The sequence below is a fragment of the Tenrec ecaudatus genome, chromosome 6, assembly GCF_050624435.1.
Source record: "Tenrec ecaudatus isolate mTenEca1 chromosome 6, mTenEca1.hap1, whole genome shotgun sequence".
NCBI lineage: Eukaryota > Metazoa > Chordata > Mammalia > Afrosoricida > Tenrecidae > Tenrec > Tenrec ecaudatus.
Genome location: NC_134535.1, coordinates 169,679,780 through 169,704,275, shown reverse-complemented (window position 1 = coordinate 169,704,275; position 24,496 = coordinate 169,679,780). Strand labels below are relative to the sequence as shown.

The following is a 24,496-nucleotide window of genomic DNA, read 5'->3' as shown; positions in this document are numbered from 1 at the left end:
CCTCCCCTCCCCACCCCTACAGCCTCCAGGGCATAAGCCATGCCACTATTAAGCCTGCTGACGGGGAGTGAGCCTTGGTGGGACATCCCAGCAGTTGGGCACGGTGGGCAGGGCCCATGTAGCCAATCCTATTTTCTCTCACACTGCAGGCCATCTTCCAGTTTTTTTCTTTTAATTTTTATAAATATATACATATCAGCAATGGCTCTAAAGCAAAGATAAGAAGTTTAAGGGGCAGGGGAATGCAGAGTCCTGCAAACAGGACACTCAGGATGAGTTAAAGAACACATTGACGGGTCATGAGAAACGTAACCAATGTCAGTGGCCACTTTGTGTAGAACTCTTCACAAGAAAGGCCAACTTGCTTTGTAAACATTCAACAAAAACAGACCCGGTAGTTCTTAACACTATGTACTCATGCCTCCCTTAATGACTACCTTGCCTGACATTATATATTTATGACAATAGGAAAATCCACTACCTGTCTACTTTGTATGTGAGCGAGCCTAATTATGTCATGTTCAGCAAACATGCTAATGTAAATTTAGCATTACATAGATATATCATGTTGAACCCTTTACCTATTTAGAAAAGAAATAGATTGAACATTTTCATATGCACAGTATGATTTTAGTACATTAGGTCATAGGGAGGTCAATGAGAAATTGGAGGGCCTGACTCTTGTGGTGATTCCGCACCAGCTACGACATAGGTGCAGGCATGGACGCAGGAGCACTGCTTATAATGGTGTAGTGTACGAAGAAAGAACCACTGGCATGTAGAGGATGGTATCTGGAGTAGCGAGTGAGTCAAGAGATAATTCACAGGAACTCTTGAGGCCAGGTTTGCTGCTGCTGTAAGTACCTGCATTTCCTTGGCCTTCTACCTTGTAAAGGCTTCCACGATGTGCTAAAACAAGGACTCCAATACTTTAATTAATTGCATTTCCAAATGAAGATGGAAACAAACACCTAGGAACCACAAACTTAACTCCTTTGAAAGGAAATTAAATCTTCAGAAAGAAAGCAGCAGCTTCTGATCAGACAGCATTTAAAAATATTTTAACCTCTCTTCCACGGGCACTCCAGCCACAGGATGTCAGAAAGATAGGATTCGTGGTGGACATCTGAAACAATGAGAGGATCTTTCTACATTCATAGATGGGGGGCTAGGCAGGTGCTAGATAGGCAGGGTAGATAGGCACATCTTATCTGCAACGCACACAGCGGCCTTTTCAAAAGGTGCTGCCTTTGGGCACCATTCAAACATTTGGATAGGTTCATCAAATGGCAAAACTGGTGGGGTACACATGGAGAAATGTAAGTCCTGAACCCAAGCCACTGAGCATTTCACTTTGGGGGGAAAGTTTGGGTGTATGTTTTTTTAAAAAAATCACATTAGGCGGCATGTGGTGAACAGTAAAGCAACCCAATGACACCAGTGTGGAGAGAAACTGTCTCTAATTGTCCTGCTGGGAGGTGGGAAGGAGCTATTTTTCACAAGGGAGAGGAGACTTCTTATTGGCCTCAAAGGGCAGATAATGTGTGCGCACGCATCATATACAAGGGTGCGTGCATGTCCGCGGCTTATTGACCATCTCCCCACTAGAATGTAGTACGTTATCTCAGGGAAGAGGCTTTTGTTCACATCTGTATCTCTGACCCCGGAACAATCCCTGGTTTGTAGTGGGTGCTCAGTGCCTATTTGTTGAAGAAATTAATGACCTAAGAGAAGGCGGCGAGAATTTATTGAGACACAATCCCTGTGTATATTGGCGGGAGAGCTGACTCTACACCTGTCATCAGCCAGAATTCATGATCTAAAGCGATCTGTAAAAGTTTCATCATTATTTCTCCTTGGTAAAGGTGAGTTCCCTTTTCACAGCCCCTGCAGGGGATGGACGAGGCAGGGTTCCAGATCTCAAGATGCACATGGCTTGGTCAGACCGACCACCAAAACCTCAACACCACCCAGTGCAGATGACACACAAGAGAGAACCAGACAAAGAAGTGGCTACAAACGGACGGTCTCTAAACCGAAGCGGCCAGGGGAAGCTTCCCAAAAGCAGAGAATGCAAGCGGATCAGGCATTTGCCAGGCCCACTGGAGAGAGAAGGCTGTTCTAGGCTGGGTGAGCGACACGAATGACCTACAGGCCAAGAGTGCCTGGACGCTAGCAGCAGGAAAGGAGGGCCGGGTGGGGAGGTGGCATCGCACAGGATTGCGCATGCCTGTTGCTGGGGTTTGGACTCCATTTGGCTAAGAGGGGGTGCAGTGAAGGGAAATTGCTTACGATCACTCTTCCATCCACGCGAAACACCAATAGAGCCAAGGAGTTGTTTTTCTCCATCTCACTGGGTGTACAAAGGAGTCATTTCAGCAGCACCGGGAGATCGCATCCCCATCAAGAAAGAAGGCCTTCAGCGGAGGGGGTGGGGTGAAGGCAGCAGAGGCCCCAGAGGCTGCTGCACCGAGACCAGGAGACACAGCAGAGGAGCAGCACTGAGACCATAAGCCCTGGCTCATGGCACAAGGCAGAGGCCAAAGGAACACCTGGCTGAGAAGCTGAGGGCCAGAGAGCGACAGGTGTGCCGGCGTGATTGGAAATAGGCGTTACATGCAATGAAGAAGCGCTATGTGTCCTTCGTGTTTTGTAACCAGTTGGCGTCCCTAAGAAACCCCCTCAGGGGGAGCCTTGTCTGTGGACTCTATGTGGTCACTGCAATGACTGATCAAAGCCTGCAGAGATGCCGAGGGCCGTGCCACCTGCTGAGACAACAGTGGTGGCTAGCATTTGTCAAGCGCCTACTGCTCGCGCGGCCTTTAGGTGCCTTATGCTAGTCACTGCTCCCCACACCCCTATGAAGTGGCTACGAGTTGCACGTTTCCCCTGGTAGTTGTTCAGCTTCCATTAGTGCCGTTTCCCCGCCCCCTGTGTTCTCATCTTTCTTTTAACGTTACCTCTCGAGTAATTGTTCTCCTACAGCTGATTGGTGAAAAGGGAGCATGGTCCTTCCAAGTACGATCATTTGGGGGGACAACTTGTTATTTAGCTACAGGGTGGTTTCCGGGGCTAATTTCATTTCCAAGTTTGAAGAGTATCGCAGGGCAAGAGTCTGGGTGAGCTTTCTAGTTTCAACCTGCTTAATTGATCTTTTCTTTGTTTATCCTTCCTCCCTGCCTCCTTCCCTCCCTTCCTCTTGCCTTCCCTTTTACTTTCCTTCCTTCCTTCCTTCCTTCCTTCCTTCCTTCCTTCCTTCCTTCCTTCCTTCCTTCCTTCCTTCCATCCAGGTTCTGCTTGAGTTGTTTTTCCCTCTCATTCAGTCAGGGGCCATCTAAGGTGGCCCCGACTGGCACAGGCAGCACTGGTAGCTGGATACCCTCTACACTCGTTAGTCCCCTAGACCAGCTCCCTCGTTGAGTCTTTGGCGTCCTCCATCCTCTTTTACTCCAGATGAAGAGACATGGATAATTGTATCTTAGGTGGTAACTCCCAAGCTTTTAAGAACCTACACACGACTCACCAAACTAGGATGTTGGACATAACGTTATCGAATGTAGTATGCCAACTGACTCAAGTGCCCCAGGAGACCATGCTCCTGGTCCTTCCAACCAGTCCTGTGTGGTGTTTGGTCATGTCTATAACTGTTCTCTGGGGTACTTTAGTCTATATGATTCCATGCCCATAGAGTCCCATAGTAGCATGTACATCTAAATATGTACATACCTATAGATGAACACAAATGTATTGTTCTACACATAGATGCCTACCTACATACATATATTCCTAAAAACATATTTTTTTCTTGTTTCAAATTTATATAAACTCTCCAGACCAGACTCACTGCCATCGAGTTGAAGCCAACTCCCAGCGACCCCATCGGACAGGGTAGAACTGCCCCTGTGGGTATCTGAGACAGTGACTCTTCATGGGAGTAGAAAGCCTTGTCCTCCAAAGGAGGGCCTGGGGGTTTCCAAACTGCTACCCTCCCAGTCAGCAGCCCATGCGTCAGTATCAAGCTGTTGGGCCTCCTTCCTGTTTATAGATGCCTTCAACATGACAATGGCCAGCAGGTCATTGTGTGTCTGTGTCTGTGTGCTTTTTCATGACATCATTTATTTGGGTCAAGCTGTGCACAGTCTGGCCTCAGTAGATAGTACCTTCCCCGGCACCAAAAATCACAAGTGCATCCTCTCTACAGAGTGGACACCTGCCCCTGCCCCTCTGACCCCGGGTAGCTAGTTTCTGCTTATCATCAAAGGGGGGACATACGGTATTTTTGCGCATGTGACAGATTGATTTGTACTCAGTGAAATGCTCTACAGTTTCATCCCTGCTCCAAGATGTCTCGGGAACTATTTCGCTTTACCGCTGAGTAGTGTTCCATTGTATATATGTGCGCATTTTACTTAGCCATCCATCCATTGACGGGCCCTTGGGTGGCTGCCACCTTTTTGCTCTTGTGAGGTGCCTGGGTGTGCACCTCACTTTGTAAACTAATGTGGCTCTAGGACTTTATCATGGGATCCATTCAGGACTTCCTCTGGAAGCATGTTCAAGAGCTAGCCAGAGACAAAACCAAAGTTGCTTTTAAACGACGTTTCCCAAGTCTTGCCACGTTCAACACACGACTTCGAAAACCTTCTGTTTAGAAGCCACACCTCCCTGTCACCAACTCTGCTGGATCGTTGACGCCTGGAGAGAGGATTATAATTAGGAGGGGAGACAATATGCGTGCCCTACCTGGGTCCTTTTTCCTTTGTGGAACTTTTGCTAAGAACAGAATTTCGTCCAGAAGGAGTTTCTGATTTTTCTTCTGTGGGAGATCCAACTCCAGCACTAAAATGACAACTATTTTTTCTTGTCATTTTGAAAAAAATCATAACGAATTTCAATTATATGGAACACAGCAACATATTACATTTTTGTAAGGCATTTTAGAGTCAATATGGTTGTTATTGGTTTGTGTGTGTGTTTTTTTTAATGATCACTTTAATGGAAGTGACTTCCGTGATAAACTTTGGTTCTTTTTCCCCCATTACAAAACACAGAGAGCAGACACCACCCACTGTAGAGCTAGGAAAAGAGGCACGCTGCCTGCCAGAGATGCGCAAGTGATCTGCTTCCAGCCTCGTGCAGGCTCAGAACAGACAGAGTTGCCAACCCTCTCAACGAACTTTCCTTGGAAACTAAAGAGGCAACAATGTTATCATCCTATTGCATGATAGGACAAAGAACAAGTCTCCCAAATCTATAATCTAGACATTTTGATTTAGAACGAATTAAGGAGGCGATGAACGAAATATAGTGTAGTTCTCTTACCTGGTCTTTTCTTTGCTTGCTCTTCTTAAGGATGAGGAGGAAGAAATACTTCGCCCATAAGCAGTGTCGGATGATTTGTCGTCCATATTTGAAAGCGGATAACTAAAATTGTACACATTTGAAACAATGTACAAATGGAAGTGACTTGTCAATCTTTGCTCGTGTCCTACCAAGATGGGCAGATTTTTCCCCCACCCTCCTGAAAATCATACTGTTGATGCTGAGAATTTAATGGTGAGATTTCATTTAAAAAAACATACAGGAGAAGTCAAGGTAAGATGAAAAGGATATGATAAAGTTTCTCATGAGCTGGAATAGGGAATAACTTTTAAAATGCATCACACGATATGGAGTTATTTCATAGACGTGCACAGTCGTTTGAAAGAAGATTATTGAAGCTTTTGCTTTCAGCTCCAGGACTGACTTTGTATTTCAAAAAGAGATCCTAGTTACATGCTGGTACACAGCTTGGGAGACTGGCCAGCACGAGTCATCTTGGCTTGCTCTTGTCTTTCTTCACGCAGTCATGTGGCCAGAGTGTAAGAGCCTCTGACTACAGATGCGTATTCACAATGGACTGGTAGCATGGAGTCAAAGGAAAAGAGCAGAGAAGAGGTTGGGTCTGTGGTGGGGATAGTTCCACTCTCTGTTTGGTTGTGAAGGTGTGTTTAGTTTCGTGGTGATGCTACATGCAGCGAAAGAAAAAATAATACTGGGAAGATTTACATATTCACATGTTAATGGACAGACAAAAAAATATATGCTTCCCTGAATCGCTTCTCCCCACCAAGACTCACACATCCGAAGGTTTACTGTTAATTAAGAGTATTGCACGCTGATCATTTAGTTCTTGGAAGGAGAGCTCCTTCAATGGCAACAGTTTGGTTCCATGACTTATCTGTAAAACAATGTAGGGATTCAAAGCAATACTTGCATGGCTCATGCAGTTTCAACATACCCTGATAGAATCGCTGCTCGATTGTTTAAGAGGTCTAGTTTCACACACTCCACAACCCCAAACCAAACTCCCTGTGATCAAGTCGATGCCAACTCATAGCAACTCTACAGGACAGGGTAGCATGAACTGCTCTGTGAGCTTCTGAGATAATAACTGTTTAAGGGAGTAGGATGCCCCGAGCAGTGGTTTCAAACCGACAACCTTGAGGATTGCAGCCCAACCACTAGGCCACCACTGGTCCTCATTTCACACATACACACACACACACACACACACACAGTTCATGGGGAAATAAATCCCTTTATCTTTCCATTCAGTTTTTCCATTAACCTTTAGAAGCCCATATATGTATTTGTCACATTGTGGTGGCCTGTGTGTTGCTGTGATGCTGGGCGCGATGTCACTGGTATTTCAAATGCCAGCAGGATCACCCAGAGTGAACAGGTGTCAGCAGAGCTTCCAGACTCAGAACAAACAAGGAGGACGACTCAGCTCCCGACTGCGGAGGAAGTAGTCTCTGGAAACCTGCTGCATGGCTTGGAAATACTGTCATCGGCTGGAGACAGTACCAGAGGAGGGGCCGCTCCAGTTGGAGGGCACTTACAATGGGACTGAGGAGGAGCTGATTTTCAGACCAGGGTGACAAAAATCTGGTAAAGCCTGTGGGAGTGGAGCCTTCAGGATATCATTTGCTGATGGGGAATGACTCAAGGTCAGGAGAAACTGCTGCAAACAGGTGCTAATGATCAGAACTTGGAATATGAAGCTAGGAAAACTCGAAGTGGTCAAAACCTAAATGGAACACATGAAGATCAGTACCCTAGGCATTCGTGAGCTGCAATGCCATTTTGAATCAGAACCGTATGACTTTCTAGGACAGGTATAACAAAGTCAAGAGGAATGGTCTGGACTTCATTGTCAAAAAGGCTACTGCAAAACCAGTCAAGAACAATGCTATCTATGATCGGATTATATCTACCCCCTTCCAGGAAATCCATCAATACAATTATTATGCAAATTCATATGCAAACCACGAAAGCTCGTGATGAATAAAGTGAAGAATTCTACTAATTACTTCCGCCTGAAATTGATCAAACATGCAATCAGGGTGCACTGATAATTCTTGGCAATTGGAATCCAAAAGTTGGGACCAGAAAGGAAGGAACAATAGTTGGAAAAGAGGGGCTTGGTGATAGGAGCACAGCTGGAGACCACATGACAGAATTTTTCAAGACCGAGAACTTGTTCGTAGCAAATATCTTTTTTCAACAACATGAAGGTCACTACACTAGACTTCTCCAGCTGGAATGCACAGACATCAAATGGACTACATCTGTGGGAAGAGAAGCGGTAGAAGCTCAATATCAATGCTAAAACCCAGCCAGGGGCTGCCGTGGAACAGGCCATCAATTACTCAGGTGTCCATTTGGGATAAAGGTGAAGACAATGAAAACAAGTCCACAAGGGCCAAAAGATGACCTTGGGCCTAGCCCATGTGAATTTTGAGAGCAGATCCGATGCATTGATCACTAATGACAGAAGACCCGATGAGGTGTGAACAACATTAAGACCATCGTTCATGAGGAAAGTAAAAGGTCGTTTAAAAAGACGGGAAAGGAAGGAAAGATCAAAGAGGATGTCAGAAGAGACTCTGACAGTTTCTCTTAATCATAGAGTAGCTAAAGCAAATGGAAAAAGGATGAAGTCAAAGAGTTGGATAGAAAATTCCAAAAGGTAGCTCTAGACAACACAGCCAAATATTATAAAGAAATATGCAAGCACCTAGAATTAGAAAACCAAAACGCAAAAACATGCTTAGTATGTCTTAAACAGAAAGAACTCAAGAAAAAACTCCCAAGCCTTGAGTTGTCACCCCGAAAGCTTCTAGGGACAAAATATTGAATGATGCAGGAAGCCTCAAAAGAAGATGGAAAGAACGCACCGGGTCACCGTATAGAAAAAAATGTAGTCAATATTCCACCATTTCAGGAGGCAGCATATGAGCAAGGACCAAGCTGCACTGAAGGCAGTAGCCACAAACGAGGCTCCAGGATTTGATGGGATACCAATGGAAATGTTTCAGCAAGCTGATGAAGCGCTGGACGCACTCACTCATCTATGCCAGGAAAAATTTGGAAGACAGCTACTTGGCCAGCTGCCTGGAAGAGATCCTTATTTGTGCCCATTCCCAAAGAAAGGTGACCCAAAAGAATGCTGAAACTGTAGAATGCTAGAACTGATCTTGCACACAAGCAAAATTTTGCTGAAGACCACCCAACAGCGGTTGCAGCAGGATGTTGACAGGGAACCGCCAAAGGTTCAGGTCAGATTCAAGGAACTGCCAAAGGTTCAGGTCAGATTCAGAAGAGGACGTGGAGCAAGGAAATCATTGCCCATGTCAGCTGGCTTTTGGCTAAAAAGCATATAAACCAGAAAGATGGTTCCTTGTGTTTTATCTACTATGCAAAGAATGGAAATTCCAGAACACTTCCTTCAAGAAAGGTGTGTGGCATGGCTGTATCCTCTCACCGTACTTGTTCAATCTGTGTGCTGAGCAAATCGTCACAGGGCTGGCTTATCTGACAAAGAATGTGGCATCAGGAGTGGAGGTAGGCTTACAAACAACCTGTGATCTGCACATGACACAAGCTTGCGGCTGAAAGTGAGGAGGACTTGAAGCACTTGCTGATGAAGACCAAGGACTACAGCCTCCCGGATGGCTTACAACTCCAGGTGAAGGAGACTGAAATTCTCACAACTGGACCAGTAGGTAACGCTATGATAAATGGATAGAAGATTGACATTGTCAAGCATTTTGTTTTGTTTGGCTCCACAATCGATGCTCATGGAAGCAGCAGTCAAGATATCAAAAGACAAGTTGTACTAGGTAAATCTATGGCACAAGCTCTCTTTAGAGTATTGCAAAGGTGAAGATGCTACTTTGAGGGCTGAGGTGCACCCAACACAAACTTTAATATTTTTCCATGGCCTCACATGTATGTGAAAGCGGGTGTTGAATCAGGATGATCATATGAGAATCGGTGCATTTGAATTGTGGTGCTGGAGAAGAACGTTGAAAGTGTCACAGCCTGCTAACAGGACAAGTCAATCTGTCATGGAAGAAGTCCAACCAGCGTGCTCCTTAGAGGAAAGGATGGCAAGACTTCATCTCACATAGTGTGGGACATGCTGTCAGGAAAGACCAGTCCCCGAAGGAGGACACCATGCTTGGTAAATGGAGAGGCAGCGAAAATGGGGCAGGGCCTCGATGAGATGGATTGACTCAGTGGCTACAAGCATGGGTTCCGCCATGAAAACAATTGTGAGGCTGGTGTGGGACCGTGCTGTGCTTCCTTCTGGTGGGCACAGATTTCTCTGGGTCAGAACCAACTCTGTGACACCCAACAACATATGTGTGTGCATATAAAGGTACATGAATATAGATAGAGAGAGAATGAGAATAGCCCACCCTAGAGGAGAAGTAGAGAAGTGAAGTAGAAATCGTGGAATCAAGCTTGTGGTCATCCTTGCTTTGGATGGTCATTGAGCTTGCATCCATCTCCTCCAATTCCCCACCATCCCTGCAGCTTCACGTCATAATTATCAGCCTGCCTTTGAGTTTGAAAACTCATCTGGACTTACTGGGGGGCGGTCCTTGCAAGTGGAACGGAATACTGTAATAAAACAAACACTCAAGCAATCAAAAAACAAACTCCCTACAATTGAGTCATTCCGATTTAGAGCAACCGGTTAGGCAGGGTCTCCCTATAGGACAGGGCAGAAGTCTTGCCTCCATCTTTCTTTGGCAGCGAAGCCCGTGGCTTCAAAATGCTCACCTTGCCGCTAGCAGTCCTGTGCAAAGCCAACTATACCACCATTACTGCCACTCGCTGCCATTCCAACTCTTCGGTGCCCTACTGGACAGTGTAGAATGGCCATGAGCGTTTCCAAGACCGTAACATTTTACAGGAGTAGAAAGCCTTTTCTTTCTCTTATGGAGCCTAACTGGTTTCAAACTGCTGACCTTGTGGTTGGCAGCACAACGTGTAACCACTGTGCCACCAGTTCCCTGCAACACTTTCAAGGATATTTAAACACAGCACTAGACAAAGCTCGCTGCTGGCGATTTTCCTAGCCCGGAGGGAAGTCGTTGAGATCAGACCACTCTCTGAGATCTGTCGCCAATCAAGTTGTAATTAGATGCCTCTCACCTCCAAGCTACTTCTCCGGAGTCTTTCGCAGTAAGAGAGACCGTGCCATCCCTATTTTCCCTTTTCATTTACAAGAAAGGTCAAAGCCCTTCCAGCGGTCTGCAAGACTTGCACGACGCAGCTTCCCTTTCCTTCTTGGATTCTGAAGTGACTTTCCCCACTTTGTTCTCTAACTCCAGCTACACGGACTTGCTGCTCTTTAAACATGCCGCTTGCCCTGGCCACTTCCTCTGTCCAGAGGGCTCCTTTTTCTGGGTATCCCCTAGATTTCTCATCAATTCTCATATAGTCCCAAGGATATAACCCTGACCTTCTTTGAATTTTGTTCAGATGTTACCTTGTCAGTGAGTCCGACATGACCACAGTCTTTCCAATGGCCACCACCAGCCTCAGTTCACCCTAGCGCTATAGAGACCCTGTGTTCTGACTGCTCATTCCCACGTGCCCTCTTGTTGCTGATGCTAGGTGCTGAGGAGCTGGTTTCACGGAAGGAAACACTGCCCAGTCCTGCACCAGCCTCACAAAATTGTTATGTTTGAGCCCATTGTTGCAGCCAGTGTCAATCCATCTTGTTGAGGGTCTTCTTCCTCTTCCTCTTCCTCCTCCTTCTTTTCCTCTTCCGTCTGCTCTTCCTCAATGTCTCTCTACTTTACCAAGCATGAAGTCCGTCTCCAGGGACTGGCCTATCTTGATAACTTGTCCAAAGCACGTGAGATGAAGTCTCGCCATCCTTGCTTCCTAAGGAGCATTCTGGTTGGACTTCCTCCAGGGTTGCTCTCCTGGTAGCTATGATTTTTTTCCCCCTGTGTTCTTTGCCAACCCCGCAATTCAAAGGCATCAATTCCTATTCATCATCCAACTGTCACAGGCACATGAAACCGTGGAAAATGCCTGGACGGCGAGGCCTATGCTCATCACACTCCAATGTGGTCTGGCAGAGCCCGTTTCTTCTCTTATTTTGTCCTAGTCTGGAAGTGCTGCCCACCATGGGTGAGCCTGTTGGGATCATCTCTGCCCATTGCCATCTAAGCACCATGATCTTTGTCTGCTTTGCTCACTGACCAATTTGAAATGTAACCTTTAATGAATGAATGGATCTGGAGATTTTAGAGAAGCCATGCATGTGACATTAGATTTTTTTTAAATGCATTTAGTTACAACTTGACCTGTTCTGTGACAGCCAACTTTTTTTCTGGTATGTGCTCTTAGGGGTTTCTCTATTCTTTACATCCTTTTTTTCTGAGTACATCCTTATACTGCTCTGTGCCAATTCTTATTAAATTATCTTTGACTGAGTTGGGCATTCTGAGGCCAGTGGTTTCTCAGTGGGATGTGTGAGCGTGAAGGGTTATGTGTGTGGGAGTGGGGAGGGAGGGAAGGTAGAAGAAGGAGGCTGAATTAAGTTCTAGGCTCGCTCGTCTTTATTATTCAAAAGGTCAAGCCTCTGCTCCCACATAGAATGTCCTGCAAGCACAGCTTCCTGTCTGGCTCGGGCTCCTCTGTTTCTTGATGACACAGAGGGCCTCGCTGCCAGCCTGGCTCACCCAGGCCCTGCGTTCCTGCACTCACCTAGCAGAGAAGGAAGGTAGCTTTCGCATTCTGACTTCTCCCTGTCAGTGTATTCAAGGGTGATTTCTGGGATCTCCCCGCCTCCACTATCTCTCCTGCCCCCTCACTGAGATTTTGTTCCCCTTTCCTTGTCTTCTTCCTGTACAGGTTCTTCATGAGCTCAGGGGCTCTCGCAGCCCTTTAACCTGTTCTGAAGTCAGAGATGCCCTGGTGGAGTAGTGTGTTGAGAGTTGGACTACGAACCACAACATTGGCAGGTCAAACCCACCAGCTGCTCCTTAGTAGAATGAGGCAGCTGTCTGTGCCCATAAAGACTGACAGCCTTCCAAACGCACAGCAACCATTCTGCCCTGTCCTACAGGGACCCTGTGGGTCAGAGTTGATTAGTGGTAGTATGGTTAGAGTCTTTATTTATTTTCCCGATTCTCCTTGTTGTTTTTGATTTCTAGAAGTGGGAAATAGGGGCTTAAGCAACCATGTTTAAAATGCATTCAAAGATTTGGAGGTTTAGCTTCCTGTTTCTCCAAACATTGCATTCCACGATGCAGTTAATTAAAATAATTCCACCTCCGTTGCATTCTAAAACCCGTGATTATAATTTGATTGATTTGAACTCTGTTAAAATTAATAAGATGGGAAGCACATTGACATCCTTCTCATGAATACAAAGCCCCAGAAGTAATAACATCCCTAAAGTGAAAATACTCCTTCTTTATACCTTATTTGAAAATTGAGGCCGGCATTCGTGGGCTGCTCTAACTACCAGTTACCAGATTCTAGTTAAAACCACACAAAAGTGCAAAACTAGCCAGACAGAGTTATGAAGTGGTGGTTCCTAAGTCCCTGTCTCTAGAAAACATGCATTACATTCAAGCCAAGCCAAACTCACTGCCGTGAAGTTGAATTAGACTCCTAGAGACCCTTTAGGATAGAGGTGAACTGGCCCTGTAGGTTTCTGAGACCTTTTTTTTTTCTGAGAGTAGGAAGCAGCTGGTGGTTTGGAACTGCTGACCATGAGGTTAGCAGCCTGAACCCACGGTGCCAACAGAGCTCCACTGAATTATGGTGGGTGGTTGTACAGTAGGACCATAATGGCATTGCGAGTTGAAGGAAAAGTAAAAAGGGGCACCATGCACATGGAAATACAAATGTGTGCCGCCACTTACCCGCCCATAATCATAGAATCCATCAGTAATGATGTTCGTCGAGGATAAATGGCCCGTCTGGCTGTATTTCAAGGAAAGATTGTGGTTGAGCAGTTTGTTATAAGCTGCCTCACTGAACTTGTTTTTTCGACTGAGTGACACATTGATTTCTTCCAGGATATCAGCAGCGCTGTCAATGAAACAAGAGCGGGAGTTGCTTCGCACAAACAAGCTGCTATGATGTGCCTAGCGCATGACATGCCTACTGCATAACAGACATGCCATGACATGCCTACTGCATGACATGCCTACTGCATGACAGGCCTACTGCATGACAGGCCGACTGCATGACAGGCCGACTGCATGACAGGCCGACTGCATGACATGCCGACTGCATGACATGCCGACTGCATGACAGACATGCCGACTGCATGACAGACATGCCGACTGCATGACATACCTACTGCATGACATACCTACTGCATGACAGACATGCCTACTGCATGACATGCCTACTGGATGACAGACATGCTTACTGCATGACATACATACTGCATGACAGACATGCCTACTGCATGACATGCCTACTGCATTATATACCTAATACATGATATAATGACTGCATGACATAACTACTGCATGACATACCAACTGCATGACATACCGACGGCATGACATACCTACTGCATTACAAACCTACTGCATTACAAACCTACTGCATTACATACCCACTGTGTTATATACCTACTGCGTTATATACCCCTACTGCATGACATACCTACTGCATTATATACCCACTGTGCTATATACCTACTGCATTATATATCCCTACTGCATGACATACCTACTGCATTATCTAGCTACTGCATTATATACCCCTATTGCATGACATACAGACTGTATTACAAACCTACTGCATTACACACCCACTGTGTTTTATACCTACTGCATTATATACCCCTACTGCATGACATACAGACTGTATTACAAACCTACTGCATTACATACCCACTGTGTTTTATACCTACTGCATTATATACCCCTACTGCATGACATGCCTACTGCATTGTCTAGCTACTGCATGACATGCCTACTGCATTGTCTAGCTACTGCATGACATGCCTACTGCATTGTCTAGCTACTGCATTGTCCAGCTACTGCATGACATGCCTACTGAAATCCTGCATGCAGAATTGGAACGGATAATGGCCCTTTGTGGAGAAAGCAATACTGACAGATTACAACAGCAAATCTGCACTTTCTGAGGACAGAGGTCATGGGAAAGGGAGGGCAGGGGTGGAGGGGTTGTGTGTGTGTGTGTGTGTGTGTGTGTGTAGACAAAGTTCACTTTGCACTTACAGCAAAGTTAGCATTGGACTGAGCTCTTTCAGCTCACCAGGCAATACATAAAAAGAATAAAAATGATCAGACACGAATAGCACAAACCTGGAGCCTTTAAACCCCTTTTTGCTGATTTCCTCAAGACCCCACACTAATGGGCTGCTGCTCACCAGGAGGACTGATTTGGTGAGAGTGGCCCCGTGGACACCGCTGGGTAAAAGGGTTGTCATCAGTGGCAGGCGTTGGGGGTAGGTTCGGGGTGGGGGTGGGGGCAACATAGTGGTCACAGTTGTCCTGTTTCATTTTAGCAGTGGAAGTTGAGAGACAGATAGGACAGTGTTAGTCACCAGCAGAGGAAGGCGACCCAGTAACTGCCATCGAGTGGCTTCCAACTCACAGGGACCTATGCCACCGGTGGAACTGCCCCCAGGGAGTTTCAGAGATCATACCCCTTTACTGCAGTGGTTCTCAACTGTGGGCCGTGACACCTTTGGGGGGTCGAACGACCCTTTCACAGGGGTCGCCCGATTCATCACAGTAGCAAAATAATAGTGATGAAGCAGCAACGGAAATAATGTTATGGGTGGGGTGGGGGTGGGGGTGGGTCACAACCACATGAGGAGCTGTATGAAAGGGTTGTGGCCTTAGAAAGGTTGAGAACCACTGCTTTACTGTGACAGGAAGTCTCATCTCTGTCCCCAGTGGCCAGCTGACAGTTTTGGACAGTGACCAGGGTGAGCAGTCCCTTGTGTAAACCACAACGCCCCCAGGGCCCCTGGAGGAAGATGAAGTTCTAGCTCATCTAGGCCGGGGGACAGTTGTTGTGCAGAGTGTCAAGGCAGTTCTCAGAGGTGAGGAGATGGGGACAGATGCTCCCTTCCTTCCAGCCACCCCTCCAGAGGTGACTAGATTCTCATACCCGGCAGGGCAGAGCCGCCCTGTGGCAAGCTGGCACTGCTGTGTCCATGGCTTTCCGTCTATACTCACCCAAGGCGGCACAGCTCCATGGCCACCACCTCATCATTGGCGCACACCATCACGGCCCAGCTGGCATGCCGCCTGACCTCCTCGTTCTTGGAGTGCAAGAGATGCACCAGTGGCTCCAGCCCGCCTGCGTTTTTCAGCTGGAAGCAGAAACCCCACTGAGTTAGTTAAGGTTTCTCGTGCCAACCTGGCTGATAAACACACGTGGGGTTAATTGAAGGGCAGAGGGATAAATGGCTTGGTGAACCTTGCCTTTCTAGTTCTCAGATCTCTTCTTTGTGATGGTCGCACCAGGGTGAAACTGCCTTAGCCAGTTCCCTGTTTCAGCTGGCAAGGGTCACTTCCTGCAAGACATCCCTGAGAAGAGGCCACATGGACCTACCCCGATGCAGCCCTGGGTGCTGGAGCAGCCGGGTGGAGACCCCTGCCAATGCTGAGATGCTTACACATTCACGGACTCGGCTTTCCTCCTGAAGTCGGCATCATTGAGTGTGTTGTGTGAGAGGGAGGAGAACTTTGTGGATTGGTGTTAGACATATGGGTTAATGTTGGACTTGTGGGCTTGGGCAGCACTGGGTTGGTATGTTTCTTTGATGTGCACTTACCCTTTATATAAAGCTCTCTCTTATACATGAGTTCCTGTGGATTTGTTTCTCTAAAGTACCCAGACTAACACACGACATTGACACTGAGATAGCTTGGGGAAAAAAAAGTCTCCCTATTGGATTTTAAAAAAACTTTCAACTGCTCGGGAACATTGGAGAATGAGTCCATACTTGGACTGATTAGAATGAGGCAGGGTTGGGGGTGGGGTGGGGGTGGAATTCCATCCACTGTCAAATCTCATCATCCGGAGCCCAGTTTTATGCGAGTTGTGAAGTAAATAGGCCGGAGTGGAGGAGCAGGAGGTGGTCTCGATTTTATTTGGGGGCATGGACTGAGGAGAGAGCATGTCTTCTTACTCTCTACTGGTGGGTTCCCCTACACTCCCCTACATTTATTCACTTGGTTTCCAAACATCGACTCTTCGTCTGACTCGATGGAAGACGAATGAATGGCCCATCGAGAACATCAACATGGAATACTGGGAAGAGGCTCGGACGACATTGTTAAATGAAGGATCTTGAAATGGGGGATGGTCCTGGACGTTAGGTGCCCTTGAGTTGGCCCTGACTTGTCCTACCCCTGTGTAGAACAGAAGGAACACCACCCTGACGGGGCCACCCTCACCAGTGTCACGTTCCGGAGCCCATCGTTGCCACCACGACAAGGCCATCCACCTAATCCAGGGTCTCCCACTTCTTTGCTGTCCCTCTACGTTACCAAGCATGATGTCCCTTTCCAGGGATGGGCATGTTCTCAGTACGTGAGACCGAGTCTCGCCATCCTTGCCTCTAAGGCACACTCGGTCCCAGACTTCTCCTGACACAGATTGGTTTGTTTTTCTGGCAGTCCATGGTACTTTCCATCTTCTTTGCCAGCGACATATGCCGATGCATTGATTCTTCTTCCCCCATCTCCCTAATTCAAGGGCAACTTTCACCAGTATTTGAGTCCATTGAAAATGCCATGGCTTGGCTCAGGTACACTCTAGTCCTCAAGGTAACCCCTTGCTTTTCAACATGTTAAAGAAATCTTGTGCAGCAGATCTAGCCAACACAATGTCTGACTTGCTCTCTTGACTGCGGCTTCCATAAGCATTGATTGTGGATCAAAGTAAGACGAAATCCTTGAAAATGTCAATCTCTTCTGTTTGTCATAATGCTACCTATGGGTCCAGTTGTGAGGAGTGTGGCTTATTTATATTAAGCTTGATCCATATTGAAGGCTGCCACGCTGATCTTCATCAGCAAGTGCTCAGATCCTTGGCACTTTCCACTTGTGGGAAAGTAGTACTGAGGTCCTATGGCAAGGACTCGATTCCCTAACTTATCACAGAGGGAGTCTGGAAAGCCACCACTTTGGTAAGTTAGAGGTAAAGTCCAAGTACATTATCCTGCTTTAAAGATCGTTCCCACAGATTCTCTCCTTAACAGCTATGCTGCCTTAAAGTGAGCACATGGTTGATGCAGACAACCCTAGGGATGCAGACATCCTTTTCTCTCTTCCCAACGTGTCACCCAACCCCCCTCGTGCCTTCCCCCAATGCAGGTATTAGGTTTTCTCACCTGTGAGCTCAGGGACCTTACTATAGATACCACTCACCTTGTGATGCATGCAACTTCTGAATGTGCAGGACTATGGCTACCTGCAAATGTCCCGAGATAGTAAACGGGCTCTCTCTTCTCCCAGGTCCATGTGCTCCATCAAGAGGAACTGAGGTGAGCATGCGACTATAAAATCTGTCTGACTCCTTTACTTTGCTCTCTCTCCTATCTTTCCTCTCCGCTAGGGCTTTACTCTGATCTTCAGATATTACCGCCTTACAGTTGAGCCTATTGGCCCTTCGGTTGCTGGAGGCTGGTTTCCTCTGATACCAGCTGCATATTGAAGGCTGTTAAATAAACCTTCCTCCAAACCGGATGCCCTGTTCTCCATATCGTCCAGCTTGTCTGATTATTTACTCAATGTATGGAATGAATAAGAATGGTGAGAGGATACACCCTCAACCCACATCTTTCTTGAGTTTTAAACCGTGCAGTGCTCCTTTGTCCTGTTCACACAACTACCTCTTGATCCATGTTCAGGTCCCACATGAGCACAATCAAGTGTTCTGGGATCCCCATGCTTTTCAAAGTCACCCTACTTTGTTATGATCCACACTGTCAAACGCCTTTGCTTAGCCACTAAAACAAAAGTAAATTGCTTCCTGGTATTGTCTGCTTTCAGCCAAGAGTCATCTGACATCAGCAATGCTATCTCTTGTTCTACTTCCTCTTCTGAATTAGGCCTAAATTTCTGGCGGCTCTCTGTCAATGTGCTGCTCCAAATGTTGCTGGAGGATCTTCAGCAACATTTTATTTGCATGTGATATCAATGATGTTGTTCAGTAATTTGCACATTCTGTTGGGTTGTATTTCTTTCAAATGGGCACAAATATGGATCTCTTCCAGTCAGTTGGCCAGGTAGCTGTCTTACAAATTTCTTGGCATAGACAAATGAGTGCTTCATAAGCTTGTTGAAATATTTCTATTGGCATTCTGTCAATTCCTGGAGCCTTGTTTCTAATGCCCTCAATGCAGTTTGGACTTCTCCCTTAGATAGTGTTGGTCCTTGATCACATGCTACTTCTTGAAATGGATGCAGGTAGACCAGTTCTTTGGGGGGGGTATAATGGCTCTCTGTGTTCTTTCCAGTCTTTCCTCCTATGTCATTCAAAATTTGCCCAGAGAAACTTTCAACATTACAACTTGGAAGGCTTGAGATGTTTTCTTGCATTCTTACAGTTTAAGATAGGCTGAGCATGCGCTTCCCTTTTGCTTTTCCAATGCTAGGTCTTTGCACATTTTGTTATATAACTTGGCTTTGTTTTCTCAAGCTACCCTTTGAAATTTTCTGTTCAGCTCTTTGACTTCATCCTTTCTTCCATTTGCTTTAACTACTCTTAAGAGTGACTTTCAGCATCTCTTCTGACATCCACTTTGATCTTTTCTTCCTTTGCTGTCTTTTTAATGACTTTTTACTTTCCTCATGTTTGATGCCTTTTTGTTTTTTAATGTTTGATAGTCTTGATGTCATCCCACAACATCAGGTCTTCTGTCATTAGTGTTCAATGCATCAACTCTCGAGATGTTTTTGAAATTCAAGTGGAATCTATTCAACGTCACATTTTGGCTCTCATGGACCTCTTTTTCTTCAGCTTCAACCTGAACTTGCATATGAGCAACTGATGGTCTCTTCCACAGTCAGTCCCTGGCCTGGTTTAGCTGCAGATACTGAGTTTCTCCATGGTCTCTTCCCACATGTGTAGTCAATCTGTTTTCTGGAGAAATCCACATGGATAGTCACCCTTCATGCTGTGAGAAAATGTATTTGCAATGAACTGGTTCATAGTTTTTGCCAAATTTTATCATGTGGTCTCCAGCTTCATTTCTATCACCAAGTCCTTATTTTCCAACTACTGTTTCTTTTTGTTTTCCAACTTTCCCATTCCAACTACCAATAATTATCAATGAATCTTGATGACCTGTTTGATCGAATTCTGACTGAAGTCATTGGTAGAATTCTTCAGTTTCTTTATCACTAGCTTTAGTGGTAGGTACATATATTTGAGTAATCATTGCATTGACTGGATTTCCTTATATATGGAGCGATATAATCCTATCACAGACAGCAATGTATTTTATGGTAGGTCTGGAAATGTCCTTTTTGATAACAAAGGCATTACCATTCCTTTTGAATGTTTTGTTCTTGCCATTTGACTATATGACGGAAAATGGCCCATACCAGTCCATTTCAACTCATCAGTGCCTAGGATATTGATATGTATGCGTTCGATTTAATATATGCAATTAATGTGCTTTTGATGACTTTCAATTTTCCTAGATTCATACTTGATACATTCTAAGTTCCAATTATTAACTGACATTGGCAGCTGTTTCTCCTCACTTTGAGTCATGCCCCATCAGGAGACCAAAGGCGTGAAGGTTTTATTCAAGTCACATCATTCTGGCCGACTCGACGTTGAGAAGGCAGCTCTTCCACAGTCATAGCTTGCGTCCTTCCGATCTGAGGGGCTCATCTTCTGGACCGTCTCTGACAATGTTCCTCTGCTACTCATTAGGTTTTCAGTGGTTAATATTTCTAAAGACAACCTATTCCCTTTTCACAGTCTGTTGTTGGTCTGGAGGCGCTGCTGAAACCTCTTTACACTGGGCGACCCTTCTGGCCTTTGAAGCAGCAGTGACATAGCTTCCAGCAGCACAGCCATCCACCAGCCACCACAGTGTGACACACTGACAAAAGAGGGATGAGACTGGGGAAAGAGCATGTCTTCTTTCTCCCTACTGGGAGATGTCCTATGTACTCCTGGCATCGAATATTCATCTGCAAGGTCTAACTTATTTGCAAGTTCAGGTTGAAGCTGAAAAGAGTAAAACAAGAACATCTCAAAAACACATTCAATACATTGGACACTAATGGCAGAAGACCCGATGACCTGTGGGCGGACACTAAGACCATCAAATGTGAGGGGAGCAAAGGGTCGTTAAAAGGCAGGGAAAGAAAGAAAAGATCAAAGTGGATGTCAGTAGAGACTCGGAAACTTGCTCTTAATCGCAGCGTAGCTAAGGCAAATGGACAGAAAAAAAATGAAGTCAAAGACCTGAACAGAACATTTCAAAGGGCAGCTTTGGAAGACAAAGAAAAATACTGTAATGAAATGTGAAAGGATCTAGAATTAGAAGACCAAAAGGGAGGAAGAGGATCAGCAAGTCTTAAATGGAAAGAATTCAAAGAAAAATAATTCAAGCCCCAAGCTGCAACACTGAAAGGTTCTATGGGGGAAAGATTGAATGATGCAAGAAGTGTTCAAAGAAGATGGAAAGAATGCAGAATCACTGTATCAAAAAGAACTGGTTGACATTTTGTTTATGTCTTAGATCGACCGCTTCTCTCTTCACCAACTTTTCTGTTATTCGTTCCCCTGGGAAGGGGTTATAGTAGATCATCGTGATCGGTCCCCACTTTCCTCCCCCTTCTTCCCCCTACCCTCCTGGTATTGCTGCTCTCACTATTGGTCCTGAGGGGTTTATCTGTCCTGGATTCCCTGTGTTTCAAGCTCTTATCTGTATCCATGTACATATAAATTATTCTTATGAAAAACCTGACAGCACTTGCATCCCTAACAATATTGTGCTGAGTTCAACAAACAAACAAACAAACAAACAAACAAACAAACAAACAAGCAAACCCCAGAGCCACTGCCTCGATGTGCTGCTGACTCATAGTGACCCTCTATATGGTTTCCATGGCTGTCAATCTGACTGGAGCCGATCACCTCATCTTTCTCCCCCAGAATAGCTGGAGGGTTTGGACCTTGCAGTTGGCAGCCCAGCGCTTAGTTGACAGGACTACCGGGACTCTCTATCTGCCACCCAGTCTGTGTGCTAGCCAGAGAAGAACGCTGTGAATTACATTCTACTTCTGCTCACTCTTCTCCAAAACTCAGGGTCCTATGACAGCAATGTCATGCCAGCCTATACCGCGTGCAGTCAGAGCCCTTATGTGAGATGCCGTGCTAACGGGACACCTGGGTGGTTTGCAGCTGTTCGGTGATGATAAACAAGGCTCTTGGCACCCAGAGGCAAGAGATTCTCCTAGATATAGGCCTAGAAATAGAATTGCTGGGTTGTGGGATGTATAGGCCCACCTTCTTTGCTAGATAATGCCCATTTGTTTTCTGAAGGGGTGTGCCAATGTTCCCGACTTCAATGATGGATAGTCCAAGCACACAGAAATGTTTCCAATGACCCCATCAATAGTAGTGGCAGAAGAAACCAGGGGAAGCAAATGCTATTGGGCCTCTCACCTCGGCCCGGGCCTCATAGTCACAGGCAGTTGCAGACACCGCGAGGGCAGCTTTGCTCTGGACGACGGTGTTGGCTGAATGCAGGGGGCCAATGATGGCTTGCATGATGTTGTGGCTCTGTATGCTCACACGCAGGGCCTCCTGCATCGCCATGTTCGTCAGCACTGTCGCTGCGTTTGCAATGGCCCCGTCTCGTTTACTAGACAGAGTATTTATTAACGGGTCAATACCGTCAGCTTCAGCAGCGGCACTGGGGAAACGAAGGAGAAATGGCCGTGATTAATCTGAGTTCAGAAAGGCATCGTTGGAGCATGGAATTAAGCTTATAAAAATGAACGGGATGATGAATACGATTCTAGAAGTAAATTAATTTGCAGTGTGGTGAACCCAGAGATGAGGAGCGAGTGACATGGGGGTCTGGAAACACTTCAGGAATGGCTGAATTTAACGCAAACACTGACAGCTTTTGATCACATGATAAATGTAAATTCTTAGACTCTCTAGGTCAGCCCCTACTTATTTGCTTGTTTTTACTCAGTGAAAGTTGGGACATTGTATCTTGAGAAATCTTGTTATAAAATATCTCCCTAATAGGAAAAGGGGGCTTTAAATTGCAGGAATGAGTGAGCATGGAAACTTCTGATTTAAGTACAATTCTTGAGTCCATCCTCCTCTGTTTCAAATTGGGTTGTTAACTGCAAGCAGACACCACAGATCATTTAGCATGTGAACGTTGCATTTACAAATTAAACTGCCAAGATCAAAGTCATGATTATCAAGAGAGATAATGTTAGCAATGTAAGCATCTTCACTTGTTAAATTTCTTATTTCTAACATGAGAAGACTACAGTTAATCGGTTGATACATTAATTATTTTTACACCATTAGGAAGCTCAATCTTCTTTGTACCTTCTAGAATTCTTGTTTGCTAATAATTTCAACAACTCATAAAATAATAATAATAATCAGATCATATTAACGCGTGCAAGACCATTTAATTCTGTTCTCTAATGTCTGGAATTATTTCAAATCAGAGAGAATACAGGCGATAAAGTATGCAAAGCACGTTAATTCTGTGTCAAGCATTCATTTAAATCATATCACAGCCACGTTGTTTAGAGGTAAACAAGACAACAAAAACATAAGTGTTCCAGGTGCTGATGATATGAGCGCTACTTTTAAAATGATAGTTGACCCGTTTTTGCGCTTAGAGTTGGATTAATAACCAAACTGGAAAAAACCAAGGAAATAAATATGGTTTTATGACAGAGACTAGCAATCTGAATTCTGATGCGTTTATTTGCACTTGTTGCTGATGTACATTTTAATTTAATCTTTGAATTTGCTGATCACAGACATACTGACACTCTCAAGGAAAGGACAATCCCACCTCAGAGAACAGATAAGAAATAACAATTTGATAAGGAGATTTGCCGCCCTTGAAGTGAAGGCAGAAAGTGGAACTTCGAAGGAAGCCTGAACAGGCATCGTTGTTGTGAGGGGCCTTTGACATGGGTCTGACCCATAGCCCCTCGATGTCCAACAGAAAAGACACCCCGATCCGGGCCACCGGCACAATCGTCCCTATGTTTGAACCATGGTTGCAGCCACTGTGTCAATCCATCTTGTTGAGCTTCCTCTTTTCACAGCCCCTCCACCTGACTGAGCACTATGTCCTTCTCCAGGGACTGGTCTCTCCTGACAACGTGTCCCAAGTTGAGCAGGCATCCCCAGAGAAGGAAAGGAGGGCCTCCCATGCTGGCTTACTTAGATCCCCCCATCAAACACACCATGTGGATCCCAAGGCGGAGGCAGGGTCTCCTGCCATGTCTACATAAACACGGACCTTGGGGTACACATCGCCCTTTTTCAGGTAGTAGTTCCCACTCTTTCTTTGGGAAGGTATCCCTTAAAATTAAATTTCAGTTCGATGACCATGAAAACAAAGTCTAGCTGGCTGAAAATGTTGGGAGAAAGGGCTTATATCTCTGTATGATACCAGTGTTTCCTTTCCTCTGTGTGTGTGTGTGCGTACACGTGTGTGTGTAACACTCAAAGGATAATTTCACTTCTCAATTTTTCTACCCCATGATAGTTCTATCTGTTGTCCATTGTTATGCTGATGATCGTCGTGTGGGTGGATGAAGAAGGGAAATTTTGTAGGCTCCAATAGACTCGTTTAAGCCTTAAACTTTAAGGAGTCTTCGTGGTGCTGTCCAGTAAGCACTGGACACAAGGTTGGTGGTTCAAATCCACACGCCGCTCTGCAGGAGAAACACTCGATGCTATCAGCTTGCCTTAGAGATTTAGAGCTTCTGAAATGCTATGTAGCATTGCTGTGAGGTGGAATCAACTGGATGTCGATCGGGGAGTGGGGGGTGGGGCTGTATTGGTTTAGCCTGTATAGCACAAGGAGTTGGTGATTAGATGCTCACCCAGAGATTGGCACTTCATAGCCACTCAGTGGCTCCAAAGTAGAAAGGCGTGGTCATCTGTT

The 24,496-nt window shown here is 45.6% G+C and overlaps 1 protein-coding gene across 2 annotated transcripts in view; it reads right to left on the bottom strand.

The window, feature by feature from the left end:
- The window catches only part of ARMC3 (armadillo repeat containing 3), a 109,291-nt gene that overhangs the window by 23,687 nt on the left and 61,108 nt on the right, over positions 1 to 24,496 (bottom strand). The window contains exons 10-15 of one of the 2 annotated variants that reach the window (XM_075553191.1): positions 22,000 to 22,249; positions 15,534 to 15,670; positions 13,227 to 13,395; positions 6,120 to 6,220; positions 5,323 to 5,424; positions 4,744 to 4,860 (exon numbers count right to left, since the gene is read on the bottom strand). In XM_075553191.1, coding sequence (XP_075409306.1) covers positions 4,744 to 4,860; positions 5,323 to 5,424; positions 6,120 to 6,220; positions 13,227 to 13,395; positions 15,534 to 15,670; positions 22,000 to 22,249 — 876 coding nt within the window. The remainder of the gene's footprint in view (positions 1 to 4,743; positions 4,861 to 5,322; positions 5,425 to 6,119; positions 6,221 to 13,226; positions 13,396 to 15,533; positions 15,671 to 21,999; positions 22,250 to 24,496) is intronic. The other variant, XM_075553192.1, reaches the window with a different exon arrangement.